We start from the raw sequence: 25,590 nt of genomic DNA on the forward strand, positions 1-25,590 counted from the left end.
AGAGTCTTCACCCTTGGAGCGAGAGTATTTTAATGTTTGTGGTGTTCGGCAGGGGGCGCCGTAGTAGTTGTCAACGAAAATGGCGATGGATGATGCTGCTGCTAGTCTTCAGAACTACCAAGTTCAGCTTCAACAGGTATTAAAACATATAATGCCTTGTTTTAGCTACTCAGGCTAGTATATCAGCCTTTTTTATGTCATTGGGTGTGCTCTGGAGTGGGAATGTTCTGTTCAGGTCATCTACCACCACTTCGAAGTGCTAGCACTACGGTCAGCTCGCATTGTTTTTAGCAGCTGATCCGGCTTGGTAAGGTCGAAATTAAGGCAGGTTTGTCTGAATGGTGATGTCTAGACATTGCTTATGTATCTGCAGATGTATAAAGTGCTCCGCAATACTCTTATATCTGCAGATGTATAACGTGCACCGGAAAACGAGAAGTCGTACACTAGTATGTTAGCCTCTGTATGTGCGTTTCCGAGCGCTGCGCCATCAGATCCACGATAAAAGGATCAGAGCGTATTTTCTAAACTTCTGCTGCCACTGCGATCGTGTACTGAACCGGAGAATTTAGTAACGACCCGAAGAGAGGTCTTTGAGAAAGGTATGCCGCTACTACGGCAAAAGAGCTCGGGTCACCATTTCAGGCTAACGCTGAAGTCAGAGAAGCAGGTTAACGAATTGTTGAGATCCGGTATGTTATGTATTGCGTGTTGCGCATGCTACTGAAGTGTTCCTAAACTACTTAAACCGGTGAGTAAAGCTCGGGAGTTGGCGTTCGTCTCCATTTCAGGTTGAAGCTGCTCTTACAAATGACCCGGACGACAAGGACTTGTTGAAACTAAAGGAGGACCTCCTTGTAAGTGGAACCTGCGAATCATATCTACACTGCCCTTGTGCCATGTCTAATATACGACTCTTCTTTCTACTGTGTTTGTATCTTACGGAAATAGGAAGTTATAAGCCTGACATTGAACCTGATCAGCACAACAGAGGAACCGTCATCTTCTGAAAAGCAAGATCCCGGTGAGGGTCCAAAGCATTCCGGAGGAGAGGCGTCGTCGTCAAAGGATGAGGGTGTTGGCTGGTTTCCTGGGGACAAGTGCCTGGCACTGTGGAAGGACGGACAGTAAGTTGTTTCATAGTGAAACTAGGAAGACGCAGATAGCCTGAAGTGGTTTTTTATCCGTGTAAACATGAAGTTTTGGAAAGTTTTCTTAACACAAGTGTAATCATTGCACTGCTTTTGTTGTAGAAATCTTTCTGATGTCTCTGTTAAAGAACTTGGCCTCTTTAAGAAGCATTATTTGTTCGAGGCTTTCAGTCGGCATGCCAAAAAATGGTAACTGTTGCTGCAAATAGCTGAAAAAAAACATGAGCTCCGTTGAACTGACAGTTGCAGTGAAACTACTGCATGGGCTCTCTTTATCTCTTTGCAGATTTCTCTCAAAGATATTCTGTGATTTGCAGTTTGTTTTCCAGCCATAAATTTCTTAGGAGCTTTGCAGCCTGGAATTACGTCAACTAAAACAAACCTCTCAAGTCTCCCCCGCCGCGGTGGCTCAGTGGCTACGGCGCTCGGCTGCTGACCCGAAAGACGCGGGTTCGATCCCGGCCGCGGCGGCTGAATTTCTTGAAGGCGAAATTCTAGAGGCCCGTGTACTGTGCGATGTCAGTGCACGTTAAAGAACCCCAGGTGGTCGAAATTTCCGGAGTCCTTCACTACGGCGTCTCTCATAGTCTCAGTCGCTTTGGGACGTTAAACCCCAATAAACAAACAAACTAAACCTCTCAAGTCTCTCATCAATTTTTACCAGAATGTATGACCTCCTGTACTCTATCAGCTAGTGAGAAATAGTGTGGCATTGCTTGGTCCTTGATAAAAGACTAGTCATATGTGGGAAAACATTCCCAGCTTTTGATGTAAGTGTGCATTATGTGACAAATATGTCACCCCGCTGCAAGCCAGCACTGTAACTTCAGGCGTCTTCGTAGGGTGATAGTATTTCATAAGGCTGCATAAACCGTTCACGCCCGGCATGGCTTTGTTATTGCACCTGGCAACAAAATAAATATACTACTGCACAGCTTATTCCTTCAACACTGTTCTTCCCGTCAGGCAGGACCACTAAATATAGACATATGGTCATGAGATGACATAGACATGTGGTCATATAGACATGAACCTCAATCTGCAACCATTGTTACCAAGTGGCCTGCATAACAATGTAGTGGAATTTAGCTACTTCATCAAGCATTTTCAAGTCTTCCTGTTAATACGCTGGAAAGATGTGCCGAGGCTGCGGCACACTGTCTTCGCTTCCCAATTTATCTGAAACAAGAAGTCTTTTTTTTTCCCTGAAACCAGTGGGCGAATTCTTTGCTGCTCTAAGCAGATGACGATAGTGAACAAACAGTGCTTAGCTAACAGCTAACTGGCAGATGGTGTGTAAGCCAGCGGAGCAATACCTCAAATCACATAACTGTGTACTTATCCAACAATACTATTTTCGCATCATGCCCCTGGCATCCATTATTAGATAGTTTTCAACTTCCAGTGTAACTCACATTCAACAGCCAGCAAGCTATGCCTTGCATGCCGAGAATACTGACCTCTTCTGGTTAAAACTGAATTTAGAAAACTGAATTCGTTGTACTTTTTTTTTTCCAGTTTCAACTGAAGAAGTCCAGCCCCTAATTATATTCAAAACTTGCTCCTCAGGTTGTGCAAAGTTGCAGCTTTCTGAGTTCATATTTGTTAGTTAGTAGTATAGTTGCCTCTTGCAATGAGTGGGCTGTTAAATTTCTGTTGGTAACAATCGTTCCTTGGCTTGTGATTAATTTGAAATTGCAAAAAGTCCACTGATGCTCAGCTTAAATCACCACTTGCTCACTTCTACAGCTGGCAGAGCTTTTTACATGGCTGCATGGTATTACTTCTATCTCATCTCTTCAGTTGCCCAAATCTTTTGTTAAATCGAATTAATGCTTCCCTCTCAACTTCACATGCTAATTCTGCATTGACTGTGTCCTCATTGCAGGTATTATGATGCCACGATAGATGACATTATTGGCGATGGGCAAGCCACGGTAACATTCACCGCGTATGGGAACACAATTGTTCAGAAGGTAAGGCCCTCCTTTCTCGATGTGTCTCCCACTCATTGCCCGAAAACTTCTTGAAAACATACCCACTCTGCAGAGCAGCCCAAAATGACAATGTCATTGCTGAGAATTTTGGCTGGTGTCATCTGGACTGTCTTTTCTTTCATTTCCAAATAACAACCACAACAGCGTCAAGAAAGAGAGCGAAGGGCGGTTATGTAGGCTCATGACGTCGTCTTTAGCAATGGAGCCATGATGAAAATGTAGGTATCCCTCTGAAAACAACACGCAAAAAAGATGAATGGAAGCGATTTTTTTTTTTTTCCTTCTGAGCCATGTTGAACACTGTGACTGCCGATTTTGTTGGTTCATTTGCCTCTTGCAGTCTGCAGCCGCAAGATGGGTTTAAAATGTAGGGGCAGAATGTAGCAGTTGGTAAGGAAGACTTTTTGATTCTATGCAATTAGCAGCGGAGTTTTACATGTACATTCTGTTTTGTTGAATGACTTCCACTATCTACAGATAGTGAGCAGTATTGTGAGCCTTCTCATTCCCTAAAGCAACAGGCATTTGTTCTAGATTTGCAAGCTAATTTTGTTTCAGAGGTGAATGATGAGTAACTGTCAGTGCTAACTGTAACTTCACTAATACATCAAGCACTGTAATGATGCTATCACAGTAATCTCTTGGGAGCGACTCCTCAGTTCTGGCTATCCAGTGAAAGAGTGGCTAGGAAGCAGTAAGTGCCCATAGAAGTCGCACACTGAGCACAGGGCTTACCCTTGTGGCAGAGATATTTTGTAAAATGCAGAAAATGCGAGAGAGTGCCAGTTTGTCAGCAGCTGAAACACTTCCTGTGTGTGTTGAGGTCATACTAAGTAGGACTGTGCAAATTAGTAAATTGGTTTTTGGTTTTTTTCTTTAGGAAAGGAAATGGCGCGGAATCTGTCTCTCATATCTCGGTGGACACCTGAACCGCCCCGTAAGGGAAGGGAGGAAGGTGGGAGTGAAAGAAGAAAGAGAGAAAGAGGTGCCGTAGTGGAGGTCTCCTAGAGGCCTCCGGAATAATTTCGACCACCTATGGATCTTTAACGTGCGCTGACATCGCACAGCACACGGGCGCCTCCATCGAAACGCGGCCACCGTGGTCAGGTTCAAACCCGGGTACTCCGGCTCGGTAGACGAGCACCTTAACCACTGAGCCACCGTGGCACTGCCATCGCACAGCACACGGGCGCCTTTTGCATTCTGACTCCATCGAAACGCGGCCGCCGCGGTCAGGTTCGAACCCTTGTACTCCGGCTCGACAGACGAGCGCCTTAACCACTGAGCCATTGCACATCACACGGGTGCCTTTTGCGTTTCGCCTTCATCAAAATGCGGCTGCCGCAGTCAGGTTCGAACCCAGGTACTCCGGCTCGGTAGACGTGCGCCTTAACCACTGAGCCACCGTGGCGGTTAGTGAAATGAAAGTGATTGCAATTTTGGAGAAATGTGGCGTGTGCCTGAGTGCAATCTCTCTCACACTCTTCTTCGTATGCAGGTTTTGTAGAAATGCAATGTGGCATGGTAGTAGCACATCAGTAAAGTTTTAGGTCATCAACCTAATTAGAACATAGCTGACATTTCGGAACCCATTTGAGGTTTGAAGTATCAGCCAATGCTTTAACTTGGCCAATGACTGAAAATATTGCATTGAAGCCCTTATCTCCTGCTAACCTAACCTCATAGGAAATAAATAAAAAAAAATGACTGTTTTCTCTTTATACTGCACTGCAGCTGAAACAGGATCAAGAGTTTTTTTTCCTTTTGCTGCCTCTGCGCAAATGTTATCTGGTCGCTTAATAAAACTGCAGATATTGTGCATGCATGATATCCTTGCTTGCTGAATCTCAAAGGCAGTCTTGTTTCATGTGGCATGCTATGACAAGCACATGAAAGCATCTTCCTCAGCCGGCGGGCTGAACTGAACCCGTGAGCTAACACTGCCGGCAAGATGGCGTTGCACCCTTTATGCCCACAAAATTCTTTTTAGTCTCTTGACATCTCCTGCCCTTTGGAAAGTGCCGAAAGGCCTGACAGCTTCGGTCACCAACACAGTGCCTTGATGACCTCTGTGTCCCCCCCAGCCACTTCCAGACTTCTAGGGCATTGACTTATCTGGTGCAACACACTTCAAAGCAGTTTTATTTTTAATGTTTATACAATCATGAGTATTGCTTATGCAATTCGATGTCACATGCTTTTATTCTATTTCTCGAAGCCTTTGAACATTTGCACATTCCTGCATAATATGACCTCAACCTAGTCCACATAGGGGCTGTCATTTTTATTTTTGTCAAGCTTCTCTGCAGACTATTCTTGCTGAGCTATGTCTCTGATCCTGCTACGGTTTTAGACTAGGTGGTTGACATGCACGATGGCAAAATTTGTTTTTCTGTTTGGACCCTCTCTAATCTGTCTCACTTTCCCCCGTCCAGCTGTCTCAGCTGAAGGCCCACAAAAACAAGCGGTCGATGAATAATGTCATCGAAGGTGGACCCAAAACCAAGTAAGAATTTTTATGTTCAAGATTCGAAGCACCCACAGACATGTTTAATGTTCCTTGGTTATGTATAGTAAAAGCTTGTTAATTCACACATCAATAATTCACATTTCTGTAGAATAAGCGCACAAAACTAAGCTTATTAATTTATGCACAGACTGGTTTCTCAGTTCATAATTTGAACTGCATGTCGCCTTAGCTGCCATGCTGGCAGCCGTTTTTCTGATTAAGGTCTGGCAATTTGCTGTGCCACAAAAGCCTTGAAGAAAAAAAGAGCTCAGGATGTTTTATTTGGCAGCCAATTTTGCACAGTGTTTGAACATCTCTGATTGCACTGCACCTAAGGGCCATTTTAGATGAGGACAATGTCACACTAGTAGCTGGCAAGAAGTCAGACATGGAAAACAACTTAGAGGAGAAATAAAAGATAGGGCCATTGTTGTTGCAGGTGATATTGATGTTGATTGTTGTGCACCTGTTTTTCAGTTTTTCAGTCCTCTTCATGCATTTGCATGCTTGAAGGTGCGACAACAGTGATCACACTACATGATGAAATGTTGACAGTAGGCGCGTGTAGTCAAACCTAGTAATAGCGAACAGGTGAAAAAATCTTAAAATACCTGGAATTTCGTTAAAAACACGTGTAAGAGGAGCCTAGTTTAACCAGTAAAGGAACGGAAACTCAAATGATCCTTGCTAGAGGAACTGGGAGACCTTTTCCAAAATTTTAGTGCGATTTTGAAGAGAGAGATGGCGATTCCAGAAGCCGCAAGATACCGAGTGCCAGTTAGGTTGGCTTCTCTGCCCAGCACTGCCAGCACACAACTGTGGCTGTTTAAGGGTTTCATAGGGTGGTTTCCCCTCATCGCAGCCATGTCACATAGAAAATGATAAGTCTGGGCAGAAGCATTAGCCATTTTCACCACCCCCGGGACAGCCAACATGAGTGCAAGATGGTTACTGCAAGGCAGCCGGTCTCGCCGCTGCTTCTAAGATGCTGCCGATGCGGTGTGAGAGGCATGAACACATGTTAACTGCCTGGCTCGCAACCATCCATGGCACTGTTGGTTTAGATTTAGGTTTATTGGGGTTTAAAGGCCTACTTGACCGAAATTTTACTTCGGCTAATTTTGCGCTCGATATAGTGTGCATGTTATTAAGAATATTTATATTTAATATTAGGGCTGTGAAGCGTCCAGAATTTTAGTTAGAAGCGTTCAAAAACCTCTGTAGCAGACGACGCAGACCCCTAGCGGTGTGCTGAACAACTAAAAAACCTGACCGGAAATGACGCACATTTGAGACACCGGCATCGCCGGCTCGCCAGTTTCAGGCGTTCAGAAGTGAGTGCGCGCCCCTTGTAAGCTCTTCTTCTGGCGCGTTTCTGGCTGTTTTCACCGCGAAGCTCGATGGCATCCGAGAAAAATAAACTGCTGGCATCATGTAGACGAAGTGCATGGCCGCGGAAGGGAATACGAGGAATGCGGAAAGCACCATGTATACCTCTCGGCCACTGCCCTTCACCCCCGATCTCGAAAGCTGGTGTCAGCTGTCTGGAGCTCAGGTTTTAACGTGAATTCCACTCTCTTCTTCAAAAAAGATAATGGTGGGTGACTGACGCTTCTGCCTCGCACTAACCCCTTTTGTGGGTTGGGCTTGGTCAATAGACCTGTCCCGGTCTACATCATGCATCAGAGCACCTACGTCTTTCTGGCCCGATCGGCAAAGCATGCCACGAACCGAAGGCTTCGAGGCGTCTCTAATCGGGAGAATAAAGAGCTTGTCAACCGCTTGTCACAAGCTAGCTAAGCCGGTCCAGAAGTTGAAGTGGACGGCTTTGCTCACGGCACGTTATTTACACCAGGCAGAAGTTTAGGAGAGGTCTGCTTCGTCTGAAAAGGAATCAACATATGCACGCGTGCAAGTACAGCTATGCCCAATGCGCAATAATGCCGTCGTGCGCCGAGTGTATCTGCTGCCTCGAAGATTTGCAGGCCGGGCTGAGAATCCTGGAAGGCCACACAAGCGTTACTGAAAACGTCGACTTTCTTACTGCCTCACGCCATTCACATTTGAGGTCGATTACAGGAAGCTTCAGCGTTACCATTCGAGACGCGTCTCCAAGACCCCAGAGAACTGCACGCATGTTATTTGAATGATAATCTTTTCAAAGAATTTTGATTTTATTCAGTAGGGTAAGGGTGCGGGCTAGTTGGTGATCCATAACATATAAATATAAAATTTATATGTTTGGTTAGAGACACCTACGGTAATTTGCGCGGTGGGCGTATACGGTCGACTGGGGTTCGGCAACCACGTCGTTCTGCCCAGCTGTGTGGTTTGAAAAGATTAGAAAAACCTTTCCGTCCCTGCAGTACACGGGCTTTAAGTGGTTCTAGGTAAATACTGTAATTAACGCAACCCATAAGTTTTTGTTCATTTGAATCGACATGTATTTCGCAACGCGCAGTGGCTTGCCCGACTGAGGCGCGCAAAGATGAACCAGCCCGCCATCGGCACCGCACTGATGCCACGGTCCTCGAAGAGGAAAATATATATTTATTTTGCAACACAAATTTTGCTTCTGGCATATTCTTTCGCTTAACGCAGCACTTAATTCTCTTCAGCTCTCTTTTTACACATCCATCTGTTTTTATTGATTTAACTGGCGTTCACAGCACCTGTTCCAAATTTCTGTGCACAGGCAGGAATATCTTTTGACGGGGGAGAAAAATGAGAAGGCAGGTCATTTTTTTTATCAAGACAACAACCATATTGCACGCACAGCAAGCGCACATGTGCTGTTGGCACGCGCGTGCCCGATCAAAAAAGCCGACTTTATAATACAAGCACTTCTACTTGGCCTCCATTTGAATATGCTTCCTTCCTCCGCTATATCCGAACTTTGCACAAGCTCTAATCGAATACTGCCAGGCAAACAGCACTCACAAGCATTGCGGCGCGATCATCTTCACTGAGGTTGAGCCAGGACTTTTCTAGCCTACTACAGCAAATAAAACACGTTTAAAACTTTTTCTAGGGCGTTTCATCCGTTTCAAGATGTGTGTTTTCACATATAACCAGTATTTATCGCACAAAGTGCTGCACGCGCTACCGCTACCAGCGCTTTGCTCGAGCCGCAACGAGCAGACACTCCGAACCCGTCCGGAGTAGTCTCAAACATGCGTCACTTCCGGCGGGCGGCAATGGCGCCCGTTTTTTCAGTTTCGGTATTGAAAACTCCGATTTTTGCGTGTCTTTTTCACCGTAATTGCTTGAAACTGGAGCGTAATGTTTTGTGGGTAGCATAATACGGGAGTGTACTATGAAAAAACAACCTTTTTACGGTTTGAAAAATTTCGGTCAAGTAAGCCTTTAAGGTCCCAAAGCGACTCGGGCTGTGAGGGACGCTGTAGTGGAGGGCTGCGGAAATTTCAACCACCTCTGGTTCTTTAACGTGCATTGACATAGCACAGTACACGGGCCTCTGGAAATTCGCCTCCATCGAAATGCAACCCCCGCGGCCAGGATCGAACCCATGTCTTTTGCCATGGCGCGGTTGGTTAGTGTGCTAGGTGTAGCGTTCAACACACACTCAAGCTGGTTACTTAGTTTTTCTCAAGTGTGTACAAGTGTAGCCCCCAGCTGGTTTTCAGCTTTCAGAGTGGATGTCTTGGGAAAGGGCCTTGCGCCTACAAATCTTCTATTTAAGGCTTGAACGGGCTCTTCGCAACACTTCTGGGATGTGCACAAGGTGGATTTCCGTCACTCGAAGTTCGGTGCTTCATTGAGGGGGTAGGGGGTTAAAATCCTGTATAGGTTAGAACACTGGTGGGTACCCGACAGCACTGGGGATGGAACCAAGCACCTCCCGAATGCGAGGCGGATGACTAGGCCACCACTTTGGTAAACAGGTTTAGGAACAGCGAGGGCACGCTCAACTTTCAAAAAGTAGGAGCAAGTAAGAGGTGCTTGGAGGATGGATGGAAAAGGGGAAGAGGCTTGGCATTTATTCAGGAAAAATTTAGTATGCTAGGAATAAATAGCTAGGTGACAATTGTCACCACCTCAATACTGAGGGGATGCTACTAATTATCACTTTCTCTAGATGTTTTTGCTGATCAAGAATACTCCAAAATTTTGAATGAAAAATATTTGGATTGATTGGAATATCGACTGTTTTTCCAATTTCTTGGCTGTTTTAAATTAGTGAATAGTCACACAAGTCTACACTGTACATTTACATGGGGTAGGTCTTCACGAGCAGGAATGCTTTTTGCGATGATACTACTACAAATGGCATGCCCCTTGTCTGTGGGCATGAAATATTGCTGACTTCACTATTTATGTGGTCTTGAAAGCTGGTGTGTTTGAGAATTTCTTTTGTTGATATTAAATTGGAAGCTTGAAGGCTACCCTCACTGAAGTGTGTTCTTCCCTATTGTCATGTGGCTCGCTTTAATCCTAAGGGGGCCATTCGGCATATTCGTTAAACCTTTGCCTTTTCTTATCTGTGGCCATTTTTACTAGCCTCTGTTGCACTATGGCAATGCGGCCAATGCGTGTTTCGATCCTACTTGAGAAGGTTCTTTGTAACACTAGGCTGGCTGAGTGCGGCAACAGTGCACCGGGCCTTCTTCGGTGCTTTTTACTTGACGAGAGACGGGCAAACCTGCACACAGAGCATCGGCAGCTTAGATGTGAGATGCTTTCCTATTGTTAGGTGCAGTTGCTTTTCACCGAAACAAGCAGCTGCATCTTTTGAGGGAGGAGAAAGTGTCTCGTTGCTTTCCATGTTCTTTTGTTTATGGCACCAGTCGTAAGCCATTGTTGTCGTCTCTCGTCAGGAAGCAGTTGTTGCTTGCGGAGAGGGAGTACAAAAAGAAGAAGGCTCAGAAGAAGGCGGTGCGCCTGAAGCAGATTGAGGAGGATCGAGAGAAGGAGAAGAACAAGTGGCAAGAGTTCAACTCAAAGGTATGCTGCTCTCACAGCCATCCTGCCGAGGGTTGACACCCTACAGCTTTCTTTATTCATTCATTCATTCATTCATCATTCTTGTGAAATTGACTCTGGCATGACATGCTGATCGGCCCAGAGTGGTGAACTTGATGGAGGGTCATGTCACATGTGCTTATTGTAAGCAACCGGTCAAATCTTTTGGGATGCTGCGAATATTTCAGTGCCCATATTTAAGGGAGGACACTGGTCTTGAAAAAAAAAATTTTATTAATGAAGTCACAGTTACGAAATCTTCAGGGAATGTGTATTTTTGTGTGCTGATTCTAAATATGTCATTTAATTTTATGTAAAACAATTCCTTGAGCATTTATGCACTTTTTATGTTAGTATTTTGCGGAGAGCTTTGAAGAAAATTTGCAGCGGGAGACTTGCTGAAATGTATGCCATCGGGTTCTCTTGACACCAAGGAATACAATAAGGGTAAAATTATCATCCTGGCTCTCATAGAACTTGAGTTATAGAGTTTTTAAGTTGTCGCTTCAGAAATTAGAAGGAAAGTGTGTATTCCTGTTTCTGAAGTGGCAGCTTCAGTACCCTATTAATCAAGTTCTATGAGAGCCAGGATGATAATTTTACCCTTATTGTATTCCTTAGTGTCAAGAGAACCCCATGGCATACATTTCAGCGAGTTTCCTGCAGCAAATTTTCTTCAAAAATCTCTGCAAAATACTTGCATAAAAAGTACATAAGTGCTCAAGGAATTGTTTTACATGAAATTAAATGACATATCTAGAATCAGCGCACAAAAATACATGTGCCCTGAAAATTTCATAACTATGACTAAATTAATAAAATTTTCTTTTCAAGACCAGTGTCCCCCCTTAATTGACAGCATTTGTTTGGCTAGCTTCCAAACCCTAAGTATTGTTATATTTTGGAGTGAAGTTTTGCAGCCTAATGTTAATAAAAAAAACTTCGGGGCCGTATTTTGCAGTGGTTCTTTTCGCTGTGCATTATTTCATTTCTTGGCTGGTGTTTAGGTCTGCCTTTGTGGCCGGAGCCTATGAGTGTCTTTGCTTGTTCAACTCATTTATGACATCACATGTTGCAGCTACCTGTGGTAAAAGGGCAAAAGAATCAAGTGGGGAAAATAGTTTGCAAAATAACAGCCCCTGGCCTCTTTGCTGCACAGTGATGACTCACCCTAGTGGAAGTACAGTTGTGGTACTAACAAGCTTTTCAATGGTATTTACAAAGCACACACTTCCTGGCCATGTTGAAAGTAGCAAGCAGCAGTTGGTTGATGCGAAAGGCGGTGACAGCTATAATGCAACTAAGTTTCTGTACTTTCTGCTAGGTGATGCCGATATGTGGTAGAAGGAGGGAAAGCATTTCATCTAACAGCTTCTCTTAGTGTCATGGTATGCCTGTCATTTTTGGTGTTTTGGACAGATTTCATCGTTTTAGCTCACAACTCTTGGTACAGCTCAATCCTTTCGGTAAAGTGGATTTGTGATGCAGTCTGTAGTGCTGAACAGCTTTGTTTCTTGGGCTAACTACATGTGTGACAGAGGGGTCAGTACACTAAACTAGTACACTGCATACAGCATAGCAGCAACGGGCCTGCACTCTCTAGCGTCATTATTAGTGTTAAATGCACAACTGGTCCTTTGTGCTGACAGGAGTCCTGTGCAGGAACCAGAATAATACCGTATTTACTCGCATAATGCTCGCACCCCCCCCATTGGCTATAAAAAATTGGGAAAAATTTTTTCCCCGCATAATCATCGCACCCCCAAAATTACTGCCGCGAACCGTCTGCTTCTCGTAGCGGTCGCCATCTATTGACCGCGGCTACAACTACCGTATTCACTCGATTCTAAGCACCCCCTTTTTTTCACGATCGCGATGCCCAAAGTGAGAGGGGGTGCTTAGATTCGAAAAATCTAAACTGACCCCCCCAACTCGGGCCCCTTTTTTCGCGGCGAAATCTCGATGAAACGGGCGCGAGAAAAAAACATTTTATTTAGGAAACATTCAAAAGAAAAATAGCTGCAGACAGTTCTGTGCCCCCATCTGTCTTGTAGTGTCGGAACGCAGCAACACAAGGAACGCAGCAACACAAAAAGCGCCCTGAACACCGCTGTCCTGGCTTCCGCGAGCGCAGCCTCGCCCGCTTATCTCGCCCGCATTTGTTGCTGCTATGCGCGTCTTATCTTTTCTCTTTATCTTTCCTCTGATCTCTTAACTCTCCTCTATCTGCACTTGGCAGTGGTGGTGGCTCAGCTCGAGCCAGTAGGCAGGCCCGTGCAATTTCCTTTTCATCCTTCTCTCAGTCACAACAACGCGCAGGCCGCCCCTCCTCGTGACTCCGACTGCACAGGCTCCACGAAAAAGAGAGCAAGTGCACTTGGCGGCCTCGGCAACGCTCTCTTCCTTCATTTAACACTCCGAAACATCTGCTTGAAAATTTTCCCCGCATAATTATCGCACCCCCAAACTTCGCGTTGATTTTCAGGGAAAAAAAGTGCGAGGATTACGCGAGTAAATATGGTACAAGCCTGCAACTGTTTGTGGGGCTTTCACACTTTGTCATTGGCAGCGGATGGACTTAGCCCCATGTTATTTGATCTTCACTTGTTGAGTTTTCCTGTTTATACATGTGAGCAACGGCGTTACATTTATTATCGTTATTATCGAACATCTTGTCATGCTCGGACTTGTTTGGAATCTGCTTCTTGTCGCAGGTTTGTGCTTAGGTTGAGAGACATAAGCTGTCATGTTACTGCTTAAGTATGCGGCTGCTTTTATTTGCATATTCTGCACCAGGGAGTGTTCTAGTATCACACTGTGAGGTAATTTATCGAATGTAAAATAAGTGCAATTCATATGTAAAGAAAAATGGTGAATTTATTGAGAATACTGGTAAATTTGACGTATTGGCTAGAGAAATATACACAGAGTGAAATACCTAGCATGGCGGCACATGCCAGCATCTCATATCAAAGGGGGCGCTCCTAACATCCATCCATCCATCCTGTAAGACCTACGCTGGGCAGAGCTTTTAGCTTGGATTGCAGCAACGAATAGCATTGCGCTCGGAAGTGGTAGAGAGAGGGCCTGCGTTGTTCACCACTCCACTCACTCTCGCCACCATTCAGTTATCCTTTAGGCAAAGAACCGATTGCTGCTCCATGCATGGAAGTGTGCTCTGATTGGTGCTGGAGGGGTGAACACCTCTCCCCATTATTGCAAAGGTTGATGGCAGTCGTCATCACACTTCATCAGCTGCGGTAGTGTGTATCAGGCACACGTTGATGTTGGCAGTTTGTAGAACTTCACGCGCTATAAGTACATAATTGCAGTTGGAAACCTTGGGTTTTCTTTTTCCTTTGCACCCTGATTGAATAATTTATTCAGCTCATATTTATGGTCTCTTGGGTTTACCCATCACATCATGCTAGGGAAGAGGACAGGTGGAGTGGATATTTTTTGCATTGCTTCACAGGCTGTTGCATATTTGTACTGTGCATGTAATTAAACACCAGAACTACTCGGTACCTTAGGTCATTCCTTTCTGTGCACACCGTGTGGCTCCTGGCATCAACCCCGGAAACGATGGCAGGCTTGTTAAAAGTGATTTTGAAGCTACCTTTGTTACAGTGCAGCCCATGGCCTTGCACTTTGAGACAATGGAAAGTTTGCAGCTGTTCATGTCTTTATTTCTTCATATAGAGAAAAACGTAGGTACATACTGTTGTACTTTAAATTGGCTTGTGTGCAGTGCGTTAGTGCTGTACTGGGTGCATTCTACATTCATCATGCCGGTGGCAACATGGCAGTTTGTGTCGTTATACCCCTCCTGAGCCTTTGTGTTGGGTCGTGTGTTTTGCTACCTCAGATTTGATGGTAACAAGCACAATTGGAAGGGGTAGTGTTTCCTTTCCGGCTGAAGCATTTCAGAGTCGATGGTTTAGCTCGCTGACCCTTCATACCAAAGGTCTCACAAGAGCAGTGCTTGTAGTTATCACTGTTGCTTGCACAACATTTACTAACACAGCTGTCTGCTACAGTCAACATTGCTACTGTGAAATTTCCGCCACAAAAAGTATTTCCAATTCCCCATCGGCAAACCGTACAAGGCAATGCAATCATTTTCCCCTGCAACGAATAATTTCTGGAACGAGGCTCCACTTCTACAAATTTTTTTCCGAGTAAGGAGCCGAAATCTTTTTTTTTTCGCGTCAACATATCCCTGTATTATGCCCATATCTTGCCTATATCTCGTTTAAGGGGGGACCCTGGTCTTGAAAAAAAAATTTTTATTAATGAAGTCTCAGTTATAAAATTTTCAGATCACATGTATTTTTGTGCGCTGATTCTAGATTTGTCATTTAGTTTCGTGTAAAACAATTCCTTGAGCACTTGTGCAATTTTTATGCAAGTATTTTGGGAAAAGTTTTGCAGAAAATTTGCTGCTGGAAACTCGCTGAAATGCATGCCAGTGGGTTCTCTTGACACCAAGGAATGCAATAAGGGTAAAATTATCATCCTGACTATTATAGAACTTTATTTATAGAATTCTGAAGTGGCAGCTTCAGTACCCTATAACTCAAGTTGTATGATAGCCAGGAAGACAATTTTACCCTTATTGCATTCCTTGGTGTCAAGAGAACCCACTGGCATGCATTTCAGCGAGTTTCCTGCAGCAAACTTTATTCAAAACTTTTGCCAAAATACTTGCATAAGAATTGCACAAGTGCTCAAGGAATTGTTTTACACAAAATTAAATGACATGTCTAAAATCAGCACACAAAAATACATGTGGCCTGAAAATTTCATTATGATATCTAGATTAATAAAATTTTCTTTTCAAGACCAGGGTCCCCCCTTAAGTTTCACTTAAAAACGGCTGCCGAAGTCACTTCCCACATTCATTGCATCCGACACTCCATGCAAAATTGGAATTATTATGCAGACATGTGCGCATAAAGATGCAGTGCGGCACATGACTGCCTGCGACAGTTTTGCCGACTGCTCGGACTCCACACTTGCAAACCGTGTCTGCTGGTGCGGGGCGGCTTTTGGCTTTCTGACTTGCTTCGCTGACAAAGGCGTAACGTAAATCAGTTCCGCATTCATTTCGGCGTGAAGTTATCATGTCAACGAAAACTGATGGAAATGTTAAATGTTTTATAATAAGCAGTGGCTAGTTCCAAAGCGCTTTTTCTGAGGCTTCATTGCGGAGTACGTAGGCCTAGTTATACAGAGTAAGCAGTGCACAACGGTCCGCTGTCGCCCATCATGCCAGTGTGTGGCACATCATTACACAAAGCCTGACATCGGCTAGGGTGCACTCTAGTCTTCTAGTCTCGCTTTTGCACCTCAGGCAAGCATTGCGGTTGCGTTTTTGTTTTTTTCCTTTGTGGAGCACCTTGGTATGGGCTTAGTGCAGGCACTGCATAAATGGCAGTGTGATAGTGGTTCTATGCAGCATCTCAGCAAAACGACACTCGCGAATCATCTTCGAAGAATCCGAGCAACCGCATTTATGGCGCATAGTCTCGATATCGAGGTGCGTGCAACTCCTATTTATGCGAGTGCACGGACGCTTAGTTTACGCTGAAATGCCCCCTAGGCAGCACGATCTCGGTACGAATTCTTGCAGGACAAAATAAGGGGTGCTTTTGTAATGCGTGGGGGAAAAAAAATGCTAGTTTTGATTGCAAGTGTAGCGAGTGCGTTTATTGAGTGAATACATTGATTGTCCAAGATTTCGGGAGTACCATAAAAATTGTGCCGTGGCGCTGATTTTGGAATGGCGATAGTCAAAGCTGACAGATTTTTGGGAAGTAAATGTTCGTGAACTCCGGTCCGATCTGTTGGTGTCCTGGCCTGATTTCACATAACGAGGCTTTCGTTGTAGCGAGATTTGACTGTATATCTTTGCTTTGGCATGTGCAAGCTAAAAGTCTGCAGCATGTTTTTTTATTTAGAGGTGCACATCGGCAATACTACAGCTCAGATGTTGGTAAGAAATATTCTTTTGGTTTTAAAATATAGAAAAACATATTTTCAACCGAATTTTCTAATAAAGAGAATTAGGCGGCGCGCTTATGCAGTTTTTTTTTTCCTGAGCAGTACATTTATATTTAATAGCTGCATTAGAGATACTTAAATAATCAAGCTGTGCCTACTGTTTAAAGGCAGGGATAGGATGTTGAATTTAGCTTTTATCGCGATACTTGCAAAAAAGTTTGTCCTGGACATACTCATTGCTACTTATTTCGTTTCTCTGTTGGGGCTACGTTGCAGGATGTCTTACTGCACAAAAGGAAAAGGGAGCTGCTTGTTTTCTTATGAAAATTTTATCTCCTCTGTTTTTCACTCGGCAAGCTCGTGCAGTAGTTATTATTTAAGGTCGGTAAGTTAAATAATGGGTTCAAGTGGGTTCAATAATGGCCTCAGATTAATAGTAGGGAGTGCTGAATAGTGGGCCAATGTTGTCAGGGGAGGAACTGCGCAAGCCAAACTCCTTAATAGGTGCTGGCATGTAATTATCAGTACTGAAAACGCGTGGATATCGAGGGCAGCCTTGCACCTCGCGCTCTCACTTCGTGAATGCAGCGTCTTCGCTCACTAACCGCGGAGAGGTCTGTGCTCGAATTCAGAATCTGTGCTCACCAACAAGACAGAGGGGAAACAGTTTTTGTGCAACGTATCACAGCTTAGAAAGAAGCCAAAAATGATATCTGGATATGTTACCTTTCAAACATGTGTAATAGCAGCTGCTAGTGTTCTATTACGTTTTTGTTAGGGCAGATGGTTTTATTTCCCGACTATAGGAGCTGGAGGCATGATCATTCTGCTTGCCTTCATCATTAAGCTCTGCTGTGTTGAAGTTTTGCTCAGAGGCTAAAAAATAAATATCAGGATGAGGCATATGGTTGTCTCATTCACTGTCCACCTTTTTTCTGTGCAGTCAGTTCCCTGAAACACGTGTTGAGTCTTTGTTCGGCTATGCTAGCTCATGTGTGCACACTACATGCTGCTCTGTGTGTTGTGACACTATCACCTCACACCTTCACTCCCGTTTTCCTGTTATTTCCTCTCCTCTATGTAGAATACCGTATAGTGCGGAATATAGGTCGAGGTTTTTTCCAAAAAATATTACCAAAAGGTCACCCCTCAACTTATATACCGGCCTTTGGCACAAACTGAATAGTAGTTGTCTGGCAACATGTGCGAGCCGCGGACATTTTGGCATCCGCATCGTTATTGCTTCCATGCTGACGATTCTTTCCTCCTCTTTGTCAACCGACGCGGCTAAACGTTGACGGCGGTAATCGTTCTTGGCATTGTAACGTATTAATTTCACGACAGCCCGCAAAATGAGTACCGGTACTCGACATCAGTTCACCGCAGCGTTTAAAAAAAAAGTTATCGAATTCGTCGAAGAGTATGGGAACATGTCCGCCCAGCGACACGTTGGCGTCTCGGAGAAGACGCGACGGGAGGACGGAGCTCGTTGTCATTCTGGGGGGCTTGACTTCAACACTTTAGCCACTGGACGTTGTGCTGAATAAGCCCTTCAAAGACCGCGTGCGTGAACTCTACAATCAGTGGATGGCGGGCGACAACCCAAAGACTCCCACCGGCCGGCTGCGCAGGCCGCCTCTCCCCACTGTGGCCACCTGGGTGGCCCAGGCTTGGCGCTCGCTGCCCGACGATATCGTGGTTGCATTAGCAACTCGTTGGACGGTACCGGGGACGACATGCTGTGGGACGCAGCCAGCGCGAAGCAGTCGTCTTCGGACGAGAGCTGCTCAGACAGCTCGGACGAATGAGGAGGCAACGAGTCTGGTGGCACCAGTGAATAAAACGAAGTTTCGTGCGTCATAATTTTTATGTTGACTTTTTTGCTTCAAGGTAAGGGGGTCAACCTATATTCCGCCTCGACCTATATTCCACATTATGCGGTAGATGGCGAGAGGAGGGTTCCTCTGATGGACTTCCTTTGCACCTTCCTTGCATTGAACCTTCATATTCTTTTTTTTTTTTTTCAGTTTTCAACACTGGTTCTTATGCGTTACACAGCCAAAACATGTTGAGAGAGTCCAATAATGCCTTGCCTTTTGATCCCTGCACCAGGCCTTCAACAAGAACAAGAAGGGCCAGGTGAAGAAGAGTATCTTCGCATCACCGGACAACGTCAATGGCAGGGTGGGCGTGGGCACCTGTGGCATTGGTGGCCGGCCCATGACAGAGTTCCACCACCAGGAGAAGTGGCGCAAACAGAATGCTGCAGGCGGCCAGGGGGGCACGCCCATGCCCACGCCCGTGGGCACCTCTGGACTCATGGCTTTGCCCACCTTCACGATGCCACAGGGAATGGCTCCACCGGCACCACCATCCATATTCTGAGCCACCCTTCCCCCACCACCACCCACCCCGGCTGCTCCTCTCTTGGGGCTCATAAGTGTTCATTCTGATCCCTACCTGCCTACCAGCTTACGAAGCAGGGGTTGCACGTTTTCATTTTTTTTTTTTGTTCTACTACAGACGTGAATCTGCGCACAAGACTTCCGATTGGCGCCTCTGATGGTTTCCTGTGTGTTCTTTCGTGCTTGGATGTAAATATGAAAAATGTGGAAACGCCTGCTTCCCAAACTGATCAGTAAAGAAAGTTATGGTCTTTTTTTGTAAATTGTGTATTCTTTTTATTCAAGAGCCTCAGTATTTTTTATGCAAGCTTTGCGTTTCATTTTTACATAGATTGCACACCACTAGTAGCAAAGCTCACATGATACTTGCCCGCGTTTTGAGGGCGTCTGATAAAGATTAGAGCATTAACACTGCAATTTGTTTTAAAGGAAGTATTTTGTTAGCTCACTTCAGTTTTTTTGTTTTTTCAAATGCAAATTATGATCCAGTGATGAGAAAATTTTCATAAATTTTTGCATGGAGCTTGTCGGGATTGCAGAGAGAAAATTCCAGCCTTCTCCCATGATTGGTTATGCAGTTTCTCTCAGGTTCTCGAATAATCACGACATGACTAAGTGCTAATATTTAACCCTTTCAGGCACGTTGTGTACACAGCAAACGCTTAGCGTTTTCTGAGAGTGTGCTGCACCTAGCAGTGATTTTATTGTTTCATTCGAATTCAGCATCCTTGTTGCAAAAAAATAGGTTTTCAGTGCACGCTACTTACTAAAAATCCTGAAAAAGCCGATGCGTCTCTCTCTGAAGCCTCTACCTTTGAGATGAAATGACCTTGGCTGAATTTGACTGCCGGTGAATGTAGGTGTGCTCAGGTGGAAGACCGGGTTGACCTAGTGATTGGATTGGCCCACCCCCAAAAATTTGAAAATTGAGCTGACCCCTATCTTGGGAACCAACCTGAGACACCCCCAGAATGGGTTTGGCCCACACCCCAAAGTTTGAACATTGAGTTGACCCACGTTCGGAACCGTGCTTTTACTCAAGATTTCATGCTTGGCAATGCTAAACTGCGAGCCATTTTTTGTGCCATATAGCAAACACAGTAAATAATATTTCGGAAAACAGTGAGCTGGGTAGCACGTCATCTGCCATTTTTATGCAGACAGATTTTGCCGCCTGGGATCACATTGTTTTTGCTCAGCATTGAGTGTAATGTGTACCTTCGAAAAACAATGACTCTACGATCCCTCGGCTGCTTATTTGCTAAATCCGGGCATTTCGATGAAACTATTTCTTACCAACCTTGCTCTTTGTACGAAAATTTGCACATCCTTGTAAAATCTTATTTGCTAGTCTTTTGCTCTGGAAAACTAACAAATTCCCTTTCTTCAGGCCTCAATATACTGTTCAGGCGGCAAATTAATTGTTTTCGATGAAAAGAAAAAACGGCGCATGAAAGTGTTAATTCCAAAGTTTTTAGTTGTATTTCCTTTGACTCATTGTTCCTGTCATATTAGGACCTTATGTAAACAAATCAATATATTTTAGGTGCTTTCAGTGTCTGTGCTTGCAAAACAAATATTTACACTCCCTGGAACCATGCGAGAGGTCTGTAAAACACTGAGCCACCCATTTGAAAAACAGATTCATTTTTACATAGATTGCACACCACTAGTAGCACACCACTAGTAGATTCCTGTGCTCATTTTGCATACCTGACTGGTATCCTAGCAAAATTTTTGGACTTAAGCACATTATATTGCATCCACATTTGTGGAAACCGTGCCTTGTATAGATTTGATTTGATAGTGATTCTGGTCACATCCACATATGTGGACACAGCACGTGAAGGGAATATGTGATCAATATAGACTGCTATCCCCAGGTGGTCGAAATTTCCGGAGCCCTCCACTACGGCGTCTCTCATAGCCTCAGTCGCTTTGGGACGTTAAACCCCATAAACCAAACCAAACCATCTTTTCCTGCTTAAGTTCACTTGCATTTGTGATCAGATCCATGCCAACTGAAAATTTAGTGGGATGATGCCTGGTCTTGAAAAGAAAATTTTATTAATCTAGTCATAGTTACGAAATTTTCAAGGCACATGTATTTATGGGCGCTGATTCTAGATATGTCATTTAATTTTGTGTAAAACAACTCCTTGAGCATTTATGCACTTTTTAAGAAAGTATATTGCGAAGAGTTTTGAAGAAAATTTGCTGCGGGAAACTCGTTGAAATGTGTGCCATTGGGTTCTCTTGATACCAAGGAATGCAATAAGGGTAAGATTGTCATCCTGGCTATCATATAACTTGAATAATAGGGTACTGAAGCTGCCACTTCAAAAACAGGAATACACTCTTTTCTTCTCATTTCTGAAGAAACAACTTCAAAACTCTGCAACTTAAGTTCATGATAGGCAGGATTACCCTTATTGCATTTCTTGGTGTCAAGAGAACCAAATGCATACATTTCGGCAAGTTACCCGCAAGAAATTTTTTCAAAGCTCTTCACAAAATACGTGCATAAAAATTACATAAGTACTCAAGGAATTGTTTTACATGAAATTAAATGACATATTTAGATTGGGCACACAAAAATACATATTCCCTTAACTGTGACTTCATTAATAAAAATTTTTCTTTCAAGACCAGGCTCCCCCCTTAATCACAGTAAAATGTGCACTGTATTGCATGCGCAGAATTTGTTTCTTAATTATGTAACCTAAGTATTTTCTGCATAATCTAATCACTAAAGCATAGCCAGCATTGCTACTAATTCATGTTCAAGTAGTAGTAGTACGTTTGTTTGACCATATTATGTACGATATGCCCTCGAGGTGAGGCTAAATAGGAGGAGGGCCAAGCATGCCTCCTGCAAAGGCCTACACCCCGATTAACACATCATGGAAACGGTGGCCGAATGGACAAAAGAGAAACAATGAACAACATTATCACAATAGAAAATAGTTAATGATAGACAATAATAAATGTCAATGAACAGTAAACTAAATATTTCATAATATGCACATTCACGTAAAAAAATTAAGAAAACAAACACTAAAAAAAACTGAGTATACAGAGTTAGCTGAAATTAACCGGGGCCCCGCCGCGGTAGCTCAGTAGTTACGGCGCTCGGTTGCTGACCCAAAAGACGGGGGTTCGAACCTGGCCGTGGCGGATCAATTTCGATGGAGGCGAAATTCTAGAGGCTCGTGTACTGTGCGATGTCAGCGCACGTTAAAGAACCCCAGGTGGTCAAAATTTCCGAAGCCCTTTACTACGGCGTCCCTCATAGCCTGAGTCGCTTTGGGACGTTAAACCCCAATAAAAAATAAAAGTTAGCCGGGGAGAAAAGAATCCAGTTTCTTCTTAAATACACACACACTAACTTTCTAAAGCAATCTGAATAAGAAACTGGTAGGCATTACACAATGTTATAATTTGATAATCTGTTGTTTGTTTACCATAATTTGTTCTGGGTCTTGCAGTAGATAGGGTAACTGAACGTAGACCATACGCAACGTTTCTTGAATTATAAGTATTGCAAAATGAGCTGAAGTCATTTTGACTTTATAAAAAATGTGAAGAGCCAAACTCAAATTGTATGAATGAAAGAAATAGTGAACATGAAATGTTTCAAAAAGATTTGCTTCAACAGATGGACCTGAACTTATTAAACGTAGAGCTCTTTTCTGGAGTGAAAGCAATTTGTATGAATCAGTTTTGTTGCAGGTACCCCACACTAGGTTGCAATACACCAGGTGGGAATGGACAAGGGCAAAATATAATCGTTTTTTAACTTGTAGTGGAAGGAGATGCCTAACACGATAAATAACACAAATAGATCTGGCCATTTTTAGTCTAATGAAGTTTATATGATCAGTCCAACCCAAGTCGCTGTGAAAAAAAAAAATGGCTGAGGCTTAACTTGGTTAAGCCTGGAGAATGCGAAGCATCATCGTGTCGCGTAATTTGGAGGCGCACAACCACAGCGACGGCGCGAGGTGGGCCCCCGTTTCTCCACTGTCGTGACGTCATCGTGTCACGTGGTGTGACGTCATGTATCACGTGATTTGGAGGCGCACAACCACAGCGACGGCGCGAGGTGGGCCCCCGTTTCTCTGCTGTCGTGACGTCATCGTGTCACGTGGTGTGACGTCATGTATCACGTGATTTGGAGGCGCATAACCGCGGTGAAGGGCTGAAGTGGTAGCTAAAGTAGTATGCTTCGCATAAAACACACCAAGGAACCGACAACTATGGACATGCTCGATGTTAAAGTCATTAAAAGAGTTTGATGTGATGATCTAATAGTTTGTTTTTTGGATGGAAGAGCATAAACTTTGTTTTGTTTACATTTAATTGAAGTTAACACAGAGCCAAACCACTAACTCCTCAAGCCAGGCATTACATTGATGTTCAAGTACTTGGAGATTGGAGCCGGAAAAAAAGACATTGGTATCGTCGGCATACATCATGATATTAGGAGCTAATGGAATGTTTACAATGTCATTAATATAGAGAATAATTAAAAGTGGTCTCAAAATTGAACCCTGAGGGACACCGAATTTTATCGTACCAAAACTGGATTTTACACCATGAATCTGAGTAGATTGGATCCGTGCAGTTAGATAACTCTTCAAAAGTGAATTTGCCACTCCACGGATCCCGTAAGTCTAATTTGATAACTCATTTGATAAGTGATAACTCATTTGAAGGGACTATTGGATGCCAATGTTACGAAGGGAATCTGGACTGATAAATCGCCTTCCAAGAATACCAGGCATAACGGGGCTTTCTTAAAGGGGCTCTGAAAGGGACTTTAATAATTAAAGCTGCGGTATGCCACTTCACGAATATTGTCCTGGAAGCATTTTTTTTTTCTTTCTTTCTTTCTTTCTTTCTTTCTTTCTTTCTTTTCACATCAGACATACAAAACGTTTGCAAAAACTGCTGGGCCAATAGCCGAAGCTAGTATAGGCCCAATATACACATTTGTTATTACAGCAACAGAAGATACGAACATGAAACTCGGTTATAGAAGATCAGTGAAAAAACATAAAAAAAGACGTACAAATATTAACAAACATAACCCTCAATCTTCGAAAAGTAGAAGCGCTTAACTGAAAACAGGAAATTGTTAGCCATTTTAATTTCAAGTGGTACACTATTCCATACTTTCGCCCCACAATATTGAATTAGGCGCTGACCATAGGCGTTTCGGGTTACAGGGTAATTAAAATTAATATTGCTTGCATTTCTAGTGCTTCTATTAGGCAACACAAAAATATTAATTGAAAGCGGGTAATTATTTTGTATAATGTTATTTACTACCATCGCGATTCTCATTTCATATAACAAAGGAAACTCCAAAATCTGTAACCTATTGAACAAAGGAGCACTAGACTGATACCTGTTCGAGTATGTTTTTATTCGCAGGGCTCTTTTCTGCAAAGAAATAACTTGATGAATGTAAGATCTGTATGTACTAGCCCATGACTCGCAGCAGTACTTCAAATGACAGTGAAAAAGAGAAAAATAAATGTGCTTTGTAATAATGTGCGAAACTAATGTGCTTTGTAGAAGCTGAGCTATCTGTTGTCAAAATTTAGAATTTAAGCGTCTTCGTGCCTTTCCCTCTCCTCTCGTCACTTTTTGAACACTGGAAGGTCGGTGCTCCTCCGCCGACCCCACCTCAGGGGGCGGAGCTTGCTGACCCGCCAGAGCTATGCGGCTTGTTGGCCACGGCCATGTTAGTTGCCTGACGTCTGAAAGAATCTAACCAATAGCCGTGTCTGGACCTGTATATGCAGGTGCGAGCAATGGAGGAGGGTGCAAGCATGAAAAAATCGCCAGGAAGCGCTCGCCAACGTTTGCGCATGACTGTGGGTTCTGTGCTGCGTGCAGAAGTGTATTATTTGGCTCAGGTGTTCATGGCAGCTCCCTATGCAGTGATTGAGAGAGTTGATGTGCTCTCCTCTGAAGGTGTTTGAGATCCCCTTTAAGGAACAAAATAGAATGAAGAACAAGCACTTTTAGCAAATCACTGTATACTGAAAGTGTGTTATTATCAAAATTTTTGTTTCAAAGTCTGTATGAATAAAAATTGGTCGCAAATTTAATCAAATATTTTAATAGTCAAATATGCATACAGTTTTAACCTTCTAATGATCTTGAACAAGTCTGGCTCGTTGTAAGCAGACTGTCGTTTCTGGCCCATGGTGAGCCAAGCTTGTGCTTCTTGGCACTCTGCGTCCTGTTTAAGGTGAATAGGGCTTGTACAAAACTTTTTTTTTTTGGCTTGCAGACAGATGACTACACGGGTTCTAAATAACCACTTAGGTACCAGTCTACAAAAAAAAAAAAATGTATCCACATGGGGGTTAATTAAGAACGTTCGTTTTTTCACAGAACACAGGTATGAAAAGAGTCTGAAGTATTTCAGAAATTTTACTCATCAGCATAATTTACTATACCTATAAGGCTTTCCTAGCATTAATTAATGGAAAGAGAAGCGTGTGTATAGCAATAAACCTCAC

The 25,590-nt window shown here is 43.6% G+C and overlaps 1 protein-coding gene across 1 annotated transcript; it reads left to right on the forward strand.

Moving 5' to 3' along the window:
- The first annotated feature begins 1 nt into the window (after position 1).
- On the forward strand, positions 2-19,314 carry Spf30 (survival of motor neuron-related-splicing factor 30). The gene is made up of 7 exons (XM_089567289.1): positions 2-136; positions 792-857; positions 952-1,127; positions 3,040-3,127; positions 5,584-5,654; positions 10,496-10,622; positions 18,759-19,314. The coding sequence occupies exons 1-7, from the start codon at positions 80-82 to the stop codon at positions 19,029-19,031; spliced, it is 858 nt and encodes a 285-aa protein (XP_089423415.1). The 5' UTR covers positions 2-79; the 3' UTR covers positions 19,032-19,314.
- Positions 19,315-25,590: the final 6,276 nt, after the last annotated feature.

Source organism: Amblyomma mixtum, chromosome 1, assembly GCF_055824585.1.
Source record: "Amblyomma mixtum isolate Tamu chromosome 1, ASM5582458v1, whole genome shotgun sequence".
Taxonomy (NCBI): domain Eukaryota; kingdom Metazoa; phylum Arthropoda; class Arachnida; order Ixodida; family Ixodidae; genus Amblyomma; species Amblyomma mixtum.

Bases quoted from the DNA above. Each gene is read 5' to 3' on its own strand.
- Spf30 (XM_089567289.1), top strand. From the start codon at position 80: ATGGCGATGGATGATGCTGCTGCTAGTCTTCAGAACTACCAAGTTCAG. The intron at 137-791 runs GTATTAAAACAT...TCTCCATTTCAG, and splicing joins ACCAAGTTCAGCTTCAACAG to GTTGAAGCTGCTCTTACAAA. The intron at 858-951 runs GTAAGTGGAACC...TTACGGAAATAG, and splicing joins AACTAAAGGAGGACCTCCTT to GAAGTTATAAGCCTGACATT.